Genomic DNA, 13,441 nt, shown 5'->3' with positions numbered 1-13,441 from the left:
AGAGAGTGGCTGGGAGGGCTGCAGGGAAGTCCCGGGCTGGACTCAGGAGCAGCTGTAGAGGAGCCGGATCCGCCCTGCATTCTGAGCCAGCAGCTCCCTTGCAGCCCAGTCCACCAGCACTGTGCAGGACCAGACCGGGTTTTGTTGTGCAGGGGAGCTCAGCCACGTGTCCGGCTCGGCTGCACAGAGCCCAACACTCTGTTCTGAGCAGCAGGGTAAGGAGGTCAGGGGGCAGGAAGGTTCTGGAGGTGGAGGTCAAGAAACGGGGGGGGCTTTTTGGGGGGAGTGGAGAAAGTTTTGGGCAGTCAGGGTACAGGTAGGGGGTAGGGTCCTGGGGGGCAGTTGGGGGGGGTCTTAGGAGGGGGCAGTTAGGGGACAAGGAGCGGGGGGGGGTAGGGGGCTGGGAGTTCTGGGGGGGAGCTGTCAGGGGGCAGGAGTGGGGAGAGGGATCGGAGCAGTCAGGGGACAGGGAGCAGAGGGGTTTAGATGGGTTGGGAGTTCTGGGGGGGGCTGTCAGGGGGCAGGAGTGCGGAGAGGGATCGGAGCAGTCAGGGGACAGGGAGCAGAGGGGTTTAGATGGGTTGGGAGTTCTGGGGGGGGGCTGTCAGTGGGTGGGGAGTGGTTGGATGGGGCGTGGGAGTCCCAGGGGTCTGTCTGGGGGTGGGGGTGTGGATAAAGGTTGGGGCAGTCAGGGGACAAGAGGCAGGGAGGCTTAGATAGTCCTGGGGGGCAGTTAGGGGCAGGGGTCCCAGGAGGGGGTAGTCAGGGGACAAGGAACGGGGGGAGGGTTGGGAGGTCAGGGGGGGCGGGAAGTGGGAGGGGCAGGGGCGGGGCTAGGGCGGGGCTCCTCCCGTCCTCTTTTTTGCTCGCTGAAATATGGTAACCCTATGCACTCCCAGTAGAAAATTCTGCGAAGCATAGAGCTGCTGCAAGTCTCCATGTTATTCTGTCAACATTTTGACTTTCACAGACAATGGGGCATCAGGAGGGGGGCTGGGGCAAGTGAGGGAGTGAGAGGGGGGACTGACGGGTGCAGTGTTGGTGTAGCCATGTCAGTCCCAGGATATTAAAGAGACAAGGGAGTGAGGTAATATATTTTATTGGACCAACTTCTCCTGGTGAGAGAGACAAGCTTTGGTGCTACATGGATATTAGGAAACACTAATTTCACTAGGAGGGTGGTGAGGCACTGGAATGGGTTACCTGGGGAGGTGGTGGAATCTCCTTCCTTAGAGGTTTTTAAGGCCCGTCTTGACAAAGCCCTGGCTGGGATGATTTAGTTGGTGTTGGTCCTGCCTTGAGCAGGGGGTGGGACTAGATAACCTCCTGAGGTCCCTTCCAACCCTGATATTCTATGATTCTTCTTCAGGTCTGGGGAGATTGATGACATTTGTGAAATTTTTACCTATTTTTTTTTATCGGCTGTGGATTCATTGAAATTGATGAAAGTGGATCAAAATTTCAACCTCCAAAAAAAGGGGGGAAAAATGAACAAAAAAAAAGTTGCAATATTTTCCAGCCTCTGTTTTGCAACCAGATCTGTTTCTGAGCATGGGACTCGGGGGGGAGGCCCCCTCTCTTAATGTTCTAACCAACCTTCCTTCCCACCCACCCCCCAACAGAAGACCCGCTAGGCAGCCTTTTGCACCATGTATGGGAGCGTATTTATTTATTGACTTGAGTGCTTTCGTACAGAAGAACAGATATACAGAGATGATATATGTTTGTGCTTCAACACTTTTCAAACACTTAGATTCCAGTAAGTTTCTAGGTAAACAAGTTCCAAGACGAGATGCTTTTAAAATGTTTCCTTTTTGATAAATTATTTGTTTATATAAATAACTGTAACAGAAAAAAGCAATAAATGTCCAACAGACAAGATCCTGAATCAGGTACAACGCTAATTTTAAAAAAAAATGTAAAAGGAGGGGAAAGGGCAAGGAATAACTAACAAATATCAGTGCAAATGTTTACAGACTTTGCCCTTATCTAATGTTCTGGGCCAGGAACAGGGGCGATGACAAGGAAAAAATTGAAACACCTATGAAACCGAGAGATCTATTTGGGAAGGGCGGGGTGGGAGGAGGGAGTGGAGTTCAAGTCCTTGCGGGGGGGGAAAGGACCCCTAAACTATCGCAATGCAGTGGTGGTGGGAGAAGGAAGAGGAAATAATTTAAAGAAAAGTAACAAGGTCTAGTTTAACCACTATACGCCAAGCTTGTAAGAACATCACAAGACACCGTAACTAATATACACACAGTCCGCTGTGAAAGAGGGACATGGGGAGGCCGGGTTGGGAGAGTTTGGGCGATTTCCACAGTCATGAACATTTCACTACTGGACGACAACAGCAGAAACGAACGGGGGAGGCACCACTAGGGCCAGCGCGGAAGGGATCTCAAGAGGAAACCGAGGAGGTGACGGCCTCTAGCTTACTTTATTATTCTTTTTTTTTTAACTTAAGTTCAATGCAGAGATATAAACGGCCTTGGTTTCATTAATTTTTTTGCAAGCAAAGAGAGATTTTTTTTTGACCCCCACACATTTAAAAAAAATATGTCCCTATATATATATTTTTTTTTTTTTCTTTAAGGAATATGCCAAACTGAGGCTGGGTATGAAAAGGGTTAAACCATTGGAGAAAGGATGTGGACGGGCAGCAGTATAGTATAGCAAGGATGTCTGGGCACCTGCAGGTTTGGGCTCCGCCTCTAGTGGGCGATAATTTGTGGTGAGAGGTAGTGCTAAAATATCCCTTCTTTCTGCCTGAAAAATAGCTCTAGGATCCCAATTTAAAGCGGGGGGGCTGGTTTTGGTCACAACCAGCCAATCATTGAACGGAGCTCAGCCGTTTCCCCCAGCTCTGCCCCCGACTTGCTCGCAATTAGCGCATTGCACTGTTTGGCTTTTGTCCCTTCCTCTGAAACATCAAGCATTGGCCACCTTCAGCGAGATAGACCAACGAGCTGATTGGTCAGTGCACATCTAACCCCCACCTCCCAAACAAAGTCCTGATTGGCTGTTCTCAGAAGCCCCGCCTACATATGCAAAGCAAAAGGTCACCCCTCCAGCAGCAATCAGATTGATCTGTCCAGATGTGCTCACCTGAACCTTGCTGGGGGAGGGCTGGTCAACATCTGTCAGCAGAGGATGCCTCAGAAGGTTTGGGGACAGGTTTGTTGGAATCATGGGTAATCCCCAATTTAACATATTCCTCCATGAAACACAAAATAACTACACCTTTAAGAATCACATACACCCCTCCTCCCCCCCCAAAAAAGCTGAGAAAAACCCCCAATGACAGCAGTAACGGAAAGAACTCTACCAAGTCCATATTTGAGCAAATTCCTACATGGAGCAGTTGTGTTTGCATCTGGGTTAGGTACAAGATCACATAGCTGTAAATAATTCATGTGCATCCATCCAGCCTGGAAAAATGCTTGGAAAATTCTTCTCTAGCAATGCATAAATGGGTTATTTGAAAATGCGTCTGGTTTGGGGTTTTGGGATACATACATAGAGAATAAATATTTTTGCGTTTCGGGTTTTTTTTTTTTTTTTTAACACAATGCATTTTGTTTCTGCTTCCCTGCCTCCCCCCCACTCCCCAACACAAACACTTTTGCTTAAAATGAGGAGCAAGTGGGGAATGGGGGATGGGCAGGTTTCTAGAAACAAGAACAGGGAGAAAGCGCGGGGTTGGGGCTGGGAGATGGAGCCATGGGTCAGCAAAGTAACGTTTAGCGGGACAGCCAATGGGAGGACTGCCATAAGCCAGGAAGGTGGAGTCGTCATCGTTTCGTTCACTTTGTTTTGTTTTAACTGCTGGTTTCTTCGTCTGTTTTATTTAGTTTCTTCAGCGTGTCCAGCAGTTTCTGCGGGGTGAGGATGTGAGTGGACCCTGTGGGAGGCAGAGGGAAGGATGGGAAGATCGTTAGCGCTCTGAAGGGTCAGTTTGGCAGCGTTCACGCTGCGGTCCAGCCTGTGCACCCCATCTAAGAAAGGCCCTGGGTGGCCCTGCTCCCCCCACATAGTGACAGCCGAGGCAGCACACGTGGTTGGCCAGAGGCAAAGTTAAGGTCGGTGTTTCGGGCGCTTGGGAGGGAATGAGATTCCCATTGGAGGGCTTTGGTACGGCCAGGCTGAGCATGGTAGGGTGCGCCCTCACAGCTGAGCGATGTCCACACCTCGTTTGGCTACCGGAGAAAGAGGTGTGTGGCTTGGTGGCAGAACCCCCCACGCTCCCTCGCGGCCGGAGGGGTGGCCCCAACTGCTCATGTATATAGCAGGGAGAGGGGATGACAGGGCCTGGCGGGCGTTCGCTAACACAGCCGGAGGGCTCCGGATGTAGAGCGCGCATCATGCGCGCTACTGCTCTAGAAGTGAAGGGGGGAGACAGAGCGCAGGCATTGTGTGTGAGCAGCATGTGTGTGCCTCCCCGCCCCCAGAGGGCATCCCCCTGCCACTGAACCTGCCCTCCCAACCCAACGATGGTCACTGCCTTGGCCAGGCGAGCGGAGGCCAACTCTGATACCTGAGGCCTTACCTTGCATAGACAGCCCGGTACATTATTGGAAATGCTTGCAAAAATGGAAGCCTATGGTATTAAGAGTGTTTCTATTGCAGAAAACAATAAAGGAAAGAAAAAGAAATATATGGAGGCCTCTCAGCAAGAGAACTAGGTGCAGCAACAGAATGATGCATGGAACGTGTGGTGGGGGCATGGACTGCGCGTCAACAGAACGGCGTTGAGGGCATGGAGCGGCCAGGGTGGTGTGTGGTGCATGAGGCCAGGGTGGTGTGTGGTGCATGAGGCCAGGGTGGTGTGTGGTGCATGAGGCCATGCAGCGGTGGCTTTCGGGGAAAGACACTACCGCCACCACGGCCGCCACCATGTCGGGCGGGAGAGGAGAACCAAATGGAAAGTCATCAGCACTTGAAAATGTGCCTCCCTTGAAAGATGGAGAAGAGGCGCGGAGGAGAAAGGGAGGGAGGTCACCGGCAGCTAGACTTATACAGACAGGCAGAGGAACCTTCAGCCACGGGCTGCATCTGCATCCCTACATACGGGAGGAAATCAAGGTGTGTCGGTGGGGCTGGTTCCTTTTGCCAGAGCGAACGGCATCCTTGGGTAAAGAGGCTGCCGGAGGTGCCAGTCGCTCGCTGGGCGCAGCGACAGGAGATGCTGGAACAGGCCAGAGAAGAGAAGGAGCAGGGAACAGGAATGGGAGGCCTTCACAAGTTGCCCTCTGAAACTAGGAGCTGGTCCCTGCAGCAGGAACCTCTCCTGACTCTCCCTCATGGCACCCGTTCAGCGGCCATGCAGCTCAGTCCCTGGCCTTGCCAGTCACCAGGCTAAGACATCCAAGATTGTATGCATGGTACGGCCAAGCAGACAGCTGCAGCATCAACATGCTGGGTCTCGGTCTTGCCTCCACCCCCTCCCCCACATGTGCGCAAGGTTACGGGGGGTGGATGCACAACCCCCTCCCCCCGGTCACTTTCCAGAGTCACATTACTCTAATCTACTGCTCCACCCCCGGGGGCCATGACGGGGGATCCTAGCGCCGCGCCTTCACAAATAGGGCACCAGCTTGCTTCATTTGGGGCCAGATCCTAGTTTCACTGCCACGCATTTTACACCCATGTAACTCCAGTGAGGTCAGTGGAATTATTCCCACGTCACCCTGCTGTACAGGAAACCAGAAACAGGCCCCTGAGCGCTCTCACCTCCTCGTATTTATACAGGGAACCCAACTCCAGCCCCATGCAATGACTCCCGGCCCCTGTCTAAGGCACAGACAAACCCACTCCGGCTAAACGTACATTGCCTCCTGGTGCTGGGGCTTGGATTGCCATGTAGTATCCATCCCCATGCAGCTCCTATTCTTTCTAACGTCCTTTCCTTTAAATAAGGGAGCGCTGACATGCACCCTGGGGACTCTCCCGACTGCACACCTTACCCAACTACATCTGGTTGTTCCCATAATATAAGGACTAGGGGCCACCAAATGAAATTGATGGGCAGCAGGTTTATAACAAATAAAAGGAAGTTCTTCTTCACACAGCGCACAGTCAACCTGTGGAACTCCTTGCCTGAGGAGGTTGTGAAGGCTAGGACTATAACAGGGTTTAAAAGAGAACTGGATAAAGTCATGGAGGTTAAGTCAATTAATGGCTATTAGCCAGGATGGGTAAGGAATGGTGTCCCTAGCCTCTGTTTGTCAGAGGGTGGAGATGGATGGCAGGAGAGAGATCACTTATGTTCTTATGTGGTTTTGTGACACACACCAGGGAGTAGGAGACGCCCCTTCCGACTCGTTTCAGTGGAGGGGTTAAGCCACGTTACTACCCCCCTCTACTCTGGCTCACGTCAGCGGTGGGGGAAGGAGGGTGCACAGTGTATCCAAAACACTTGCTTAATGCAGAGGGCTGCATCCGAATTTGGGCTCAGGGGTCCCCACGCTTGGCTGCTCTCCAGAATGCTCTCGCTGCAGGGTGGAGGGAGGGGACAGAGGCGTGGCGATTTGGCTCATCCTCATTCGCACCAGGTTTGCCCCACAGACACGGCCCCTCGTCTCATAACTAGAGCACCGCGAGTTTCTCTTGTATAAGGCAAGAAAGGAGGGGGTGGGGGAGAAAGAAGGCCCTGTCACTCTGTCGATTTAGCCCTGCTCCCTGCAATATGGACAGCAGCCCTCCCCCCACTCCCCAGCATATCTGCTCTATTTCCTTCTGGGGTAGATGGCATTAGGGAGCTCCCTGGCCTCTCCCCCCCAGACTCCTTCCCATATTGCTTGTAAAGCACCAGAGATAAAGCCGTCACTGGAAGGAAGCCGACCGTCTGGGTTGACTGTTTTTCACACCTGAGTCTGCCAACCCTGTGCTCGGCAGGGCGAGCTGCCCTCTTGGAGAAAGCGAAACATGACTGGCAAGATGCCGGAGCGCTTCCTGATGAGAGCAGCCCTCCCGGTGTTACCTTCTTCACATAGATCCCAAGAAAATTATCTGCTTCAAAAAAAGTCTTAGGGGCCTGAAGAACCCATAGGTCCCTGTATGTGATAACCGCATTGCCATCCCAAAGCATTCAGAAATCATGACTCAGGGTGCAAACATTATGCGATTTTACAGAGTCATACGCTTTCTGGGTTCTTTTTAGTTGCCTTCCAGTTTCTGGGGCCTTAGGGGCTCGTGTTTTCAAGCTTTTCTCGGAAACCAGGCTGGCTAGAAACTTACTTTAAAAGACAAACATGAAATACGAGAGTCTAATTTGATCACATGACTCCTGGAGCTGGGGCTTTGAGTAAAACAGCAAATACTGTGAAAGTTGGCAGCACTGTTAAAATACGCGGTGCTTTTATACAGCTTTTCATCCGGAGATCTCAAGGCATTTCACAAAGGAAGGTAAATATCACTAACTCACATCCCTAAGGGTATTTAGGTGCCTACATTAACATCAATGGGAGTTAGGCCCAGATCCTGAATTGTACTTAGGAGCCTAAGTGACTCCTGTAGCATTTGGGAAGAAATGCTGCTATATGTGAGAACTTCCCTCTCTTCTCTTCTGTCCCTGCCCCGCTGCAGTGAAATCAATGGGAGGCAGATGCCTAAACCCCTTGAAGGCTCAGGCTGTTATCCCCATTTTACAGCTGAGGAAACTGCAGCACAGAGAGGGGCAGAATGATTTACTCAAGGTCTCACCACTACTGTGGCAGACTCAGGACCAGAATTTAGGTTTCCTGACTCGCAGGCCCGTGGTCTAACTGCAAGGCTGTGTAGTCTAGTGGTTTTCTACCTTTCCAGCCTACTGTCCCCCTTTCAGGAGTCTGATTTGTCTTGCATACCCCCAAGTTTCACCTCATTTAAAAACTACTTGCTTACAAAAACCAAACAAATACAAACGTGTCCCAGCACACTGTTACTGAAACGTTCTCATGTTTACCATGTAATTATAAAACAAATCAATCGGAATATAAATACTGTACTTACATTTCAGTGTATAGCATACAGAGCAGTATAAACAAGTCATTGTCTGTATGAAATTTTAGTTTGTTCTGACTTCGCTAGTGCTTTTCACGTTGCCTGTTGTAAAACTAGGCAAATATCTAGATGAGTTGATGTACCCCCTGGAAGAGCGCTGAGTATCTCCAGGGGTACACTACCCCGGGTTGAGAACCAGTCTAGCAGTTAGACCATGGCACTGGGAGTCAGATGTTATGGTCCAAATGATGAGACGCTCCACAATGAGATACCATGCCTATGCGTTTTATTACTCCTGTCCGTACTGTGTGGAAATCTGTACTGCGCTGGGTAAATCCCAACGTCCTATCCCAGCATGCCTTATAAAAACTTGGGCTGGGGTCTCTGGGAGCAACCTCTTCTGTAGTTATTCTAAAATCCTGGTCAGGAATCTGGATGGGGATGTTCAGTACCGCAAATGACCCGGGTCCTAGCCATGACTTTGCCAATGGCGCTCTGCATGGACGTAATGGTCCCGCGCTTCCTGGGCACCACACGTCACAAAGGACGTGGACACCCATCCCCTGAAAGAAATAAACTATCTGTGGCACCAAACTCCGTGCCGCCTGCCAGCAATCTGCATGCCCGATGATAAACTCCCACTAGGGTACTTAAGATTGGCTGGGAGAACCTCCTCGCTTTTAACAATGCTTTTGCTGTTTGCGTCCTGTAAAAGCAGAGAGCAAGACCCCAGAGCAATGTTCGAGAAGCGGATCTGAACAGTGCAGCACAGATAGTTTGGCTCTACCGAGCACTTCTCTTCCCCAGCTCTTGACTGACTGCAGACTGGATGGGGCATGCATGTGTGATAAGCAAGGAACCCTGAGTCAGTCTGGCATCTCGAGTGCATGCCGGGTGAGCAGCCCAGGGAGGCAGAAGAGATGTCACTGCTATGGACGCTTTTCAACGCAAATGTATTTAGAGTCATGCTGTGCATTTGTGCAGCAAATGGGCCTCTTCAAATGCTTTGGCCTGGCAAACTTTGTAGTGGGGGAGAGGAGGGAGGTTGATGCTTAAATTGAACCAAAAGGATTTGCACTGAAGAAATATGAGCCTGGATGCCAACATACGGTCTGGTAAAGCCAATTAAGCCAATTCTCTCCCTTGCACCCGAATGACATTGGCACCCAACCTCTGGCCATGGACAATGGCCCTTTAATACAGCGGCTGCTTGGATTCAAGTTGGGACACTGCCTGAAAGGACTTGTGAGCGCTGTAGGCCACGGCTCTGGGTTCAGATGGTGAGAGTGGCCCGCAATCGGATCCAGTTTAAACAAAACTAAAGGGGAGCCCTTGGGCTCCTGGCCACCTTGCTAATCACACTGACAACCCCTAGCAGGTACTGGATGGGGCGACAGACATGGAGGGCAGGCAGAGCTGGGAGGGGCAGAGGTGCGTTGCCTCTGCCCTGCAGCTCAGAGTGGCAGCGCAGTGACACGAGCGTTTGGCTGATCGGAGCCGACAAGAGGACCTCGCTGGCAAGAGGCAGGAATAATTAGCATCCAGCCACATCTGCATCAACGCGGCTCTCGTTCACCTGATCCTTCACCGGCTGCTTCCAATAAACTGAGGCACTTGGAGCATTTACAGGAGCGGGGAGACAGTGTCACATCCCCTTTAGAAAACAGGTCAGCGCCATCTGGTGCTGCTCTACTCATGTGCATGGAGGGCCCTTTAAGATTCTTTCCCCTACTACTTTCATTCTTTCCTCATGTATTACTCCTGGGGGAATTCTGCGCCACTGCACATGCGCAGAATTCATGTCCCCCACAGATTTCTTTGCTTCCCTGCAGAAAAATGACTTTCTGGCAGGGAAGCAACGAGAAGCCACAAGAGCAGTCATGCGACCCTCCCCAGCAGTATGTTTTGGGTGCCCAGGGCAGCGGCAGAGAGGTAAATCACTGTGGGGTAGGGGGTGGGACTGGGGAGACCCGGCTGGTGGCTCCTACCCTGTGCTGGATTCAACTGCTAGTCCTGGCTGGGCTGGGGAGGACGGGACTTCCTCTTCCCCTGCACAATATCCAGGGCTAAGTCAGACCCCCCCCCAGATTTCTCCCAAGATTGAAGGAAGCTCTGCAAACTCCCCCCTCCCCCGCACCCATCGCTTCTCAGCTGCAGGGGGAGGGATCACTGTATGGGGAGCTGCTCCTCCATCTGCCCAACCCCCATGCATCCAGACCCCCTCAAACCCCGACCCTCCTGCTGAGCCCTACTTCCCCTGCACCTGGACCACCCCAACGAATCACCCCGATCCCCACCCCACTAAGCCCCAACCAGCTGCACCTGGATCCCCACCCCACTGAACCCCCCACACCCAGACCCCTCTGCTGAGCTCTGTCCCCCCCCACACACCCAGACACCCCCTCGCTGAACTCCAACCACCTTCAACTGGACCCCCCTGCAGAGTCCCATTACCATTGCACCCAAACCCCCCCAACAAACCCCTGTGCATCCAGATCTACCCCCCCCCCCACACACACACACATCTAGACCCTAGCACTAGAGGATTGAAATAGTCCCTGATGGAGAAAGCTGCATGAAATAGGCTACGGCAACACCTCAACTTTCCCCTGTGGAATGGATGGGAGAAAGACGGGGACAGTCATCTGATGTCCGATGGTGATTATTATCCAACAGTCATGTAACTCTGTTGTTGAATGCTACAAGGAGTCTGCGTGGCCCCTGCCACCTGGAAACCGTGGTTTGTCCTAACACCCGATCTGCTATGCATGTCCTCTCTGAACCAATGTAGGAGACTTTGTTGATTCGGCTACACATTGCTCAGCTCGTGTTCCACATCCATGCATGTGCTGTCTGGGCCTTACTCGGGCTGTAAATCCATGCACACACCCTGACCGTCTGTGAGTCCACCTCATGGCCTTTCCCCACTCAGATGCCTTAAGTGTAAGCGTCTCTCCAGTCAAGTGAAGGCCAGCGAACCATTGCCACCTGCATCTCTATGACTACGTAATGGGTAACTAATGGCATGAGGATGCCGGCAAGTTCTGGCCAAAAAGAGATTCATGGTATAGGGTTAATGGAGGCGGCGCTGGACACATTTTCAAATCGGTAGTAAGAACTGCAAGCATTTTCTCATCAAAGAACCAAAAAACAAAAGGAAAAAAAAAGAGTAGAAATAATAATAACTAAAGAAAAAAGAGTGACGGAAGAATCAAAGAAAACCCTTCCGAGTGGAAGAGTTTCTTTTCTTTAATAAGCTGCTTTTACTTTGTTTCTTTGGCTCTCACTCCATTGTTGGAGCCTGATCCTCAAAAGATACCCTAGTGGAGTCCCTGAAGTCGGGGTGCCTCAGGTCCATGAGAAATTTGGTGGGAGTAAGAATGTGAGTAGAACCTGTGAGAGAACAGAGGCGGGCTGACTTCTTGAACAGAAATAAATTAAAGGAACATGCCAACTTAGGCCTAATATTCATAATACACAGCAGGTGAGGATGGGTGAGAAAGCCAGTGAGAGACACAGAGAAAGATGGGGGTAAATGTATGATTGGGTGAGCAACACCGCGTGCATTTACACATGAGCTCAGAGGCTGGTCTTATGCGGTCACCACAGGGCCTCCGTGGGGAACCAAGGTGTGTTGTATGAAGACAACAGCAACAGTCGATCAGCTGTTTCCTCCCCCGGCCCTCGCCTCAGATTTCTGCGGAGCTGCTAGGCTTCTAAGAAGCACATTAGGACCAAGGCCAAATCTGGGGCGACTGAAGTCAATGGGAGTCCTTCCATTGACTCCAGTGGACGCTGGGCCGGATCATATGAGAGAAACCTTGAAGGAATCGAATGGACTAGACCTTAGTCAGAACCCTGCTTAGCAAGGAGGCCCGGAGGTAAACTGCTGCCATCCAGGAAGGGTTAGAGACACTCAGCATCGTCGGGGGGACATTAAACACACATGCAACGATCACAGAGTCGCAGACCGGAGAGCACGTTAGCGGGAGATATTACACTGCTATGAGAACGTTGACGTTACCCACGACACAGAACGGCACGGAGAGGTGGCTGACCAGGCGGCGGGGGTCAGAGGAGAGGTTAAGCGGAGTGAGGAGTGCATGTTCCAATGGAGAAAATCCAGTGAGCAGATGAGGGATTGGTTAGAGGATCCACGAGGGGGCCTAAGTTTTGTATGTGTCAAGCTGAGCAGTGATGTGTTAAGGCCACATCGTGCTAACCCAGCAGGAGTGAATTTCATACTCAGGAATGTGGGGGCCTAAAAGCACTCACTAGAACCAGGCGCAGATTCTCTTATCCCCCTCAGACCGGACCCACACCTGCTTCTGCTATTCCAGATCTGCCCCCACCCAAAGCAGAGGCAGACACAGAGCACCTATGGTGCACTTCAGTCTTGGCCTGCAGCAAGGAAAAGGCCAGTCTCTCCCTGTCAGCATCATGCATTAGCCAGTCCTTTTCCCCTGGAGTTGTTTGTGGCTCCTCACCCCTCCGCCACCAGCTGGCTCTTGGCTCTACCCCTGGGACATAAACACATTCTGTGCTGCCCTGTTGGCAGCATCTCCAAGCATTTACCCTGGAGAAGATCTGTGGAGATGCATACATTTTCTGACCAATAAAAACCACTGTGGTGTGACAAGAATTAATCAAAGCTCATGCTTCAGGGCCAAAACAGACCACTTCAGGGGTCAGGAAGGAAATTCCCCTTTCCTCCCACTCAACCACTCCCTTTGTGTAGCACTGAAAAATTGGCTGCGCGAGAGAGGTCACCTTCCCCTGAAGCATCAAGTATTGGCCACTGCCAGAGCCAGGATGCCAGATTCAAAGGGTCAGTGGTCTGTAGGGGCAAACCCTATGTTCTCAGGGCGGGAAATTAGCTTTCCACATTGGTCCTTCCCACACGGTCATCTGGAGACTGGATTTTGTCTGCTTGCCTCTGGCACAGAGAGGAATGGCATTCAGAGAGAGGGTGAGACACAGAAGCATGGGATGGAGCCAGATAGTGCGATGGAGCAGTGCATGGCGCTGCCCAGACCGCCCGCGGCACTCACCTATTAGCACCTCCCACTTCCCGCTGGCTTGCGTCACCTCGTAGGCGCAGCGCATCTCGCTCAGGCTCACGCCCCCCAGGATGAAGATGATGAGGCGAGGGCCAGCCCTGTACTCACCGGGGGCCTTGTTCTTGTGCCAGTGTCCATAGCGGGCACTAGAGAGGGAAGGGAGGAGGGAACAAGGTGAAACAGCACAGTCTCTGCACTCAGATGGCTTTGAAATCACTACGCACAGTGCTCATCGACTCCTATGTCTGCTCATTGCTATGGAAGAGTGAAGGCCTCTGTGATGAATTCTTCTGGGCAGTACTGGGTGAGAGATGTGGGCTAATGTCTGAGCACAGGGCCGGGAGTCAGGACTCCTGGGTTCTGTTCCCAGATCTAGTGTCTGAGCACAGGGCCGGGAGTCA

At 51.8% G+C, this 13,441-nt stretch overlaps 1 protein-coding gene across 2 annotated transcripts in view; it reads right to left on the bottom strand.

Moving 5' to 3' along the window:
- Positions 1 to 1,640: 1,640 nt before the first annotated feature.
- Positions 1,641 to 13,441, bottom strand: part of STXBP1 (syntaxin binding protein 1) — a 68,280-nt gene continuing 56,479 nt past the window's right edge. Inside the window, exons 18-20 of one of the 2 annotated variants that reach the window (XM_008174345.4) lie at positions 13,032 to 13,186; positions 11,248 to 11,373; positions 1,641 to 3,901 (exon numbers count right to left, since the gene is read on the bottom strand). In XM_008174345.4, the coding sequence (XP_008172567.1) occupies positions 11,264 to 11,373; positions 13,032 to 13,186 (265 nt within the window). In that variant the 3' untranslated portion in view covers positions 1,641 to 3,901; positions 11,248 to 11,263. The remainder of the gene's footprint in view (positions 3,902 to 11,247; positions 11,374 to 13,031; positions 13,187 to 13,441) is intronic. The other variant, XM_008174346.4, reaches the window with a different exon arrangement.

The sequence above is a fragment of the Chrysemys picta genome, chromosome 18 (genome assembly GCF_011386835.1).
Source record: "Chrysemys picta bellii isolate R12L10 chromosome 18, ASM1138683v2, whole genome shotgun sequence".
NCBI classification, from domain to species: Eukaryota; Metazoa; Chordata; order Testudines; family Emydidae; genus Chrysemys; species Chrysemys picta.
The sequence above is the reverse complement of the archived record's forward strand: the minus strand, read 5'-3'. Positions and strand labels throughout refer to the sequence as shown.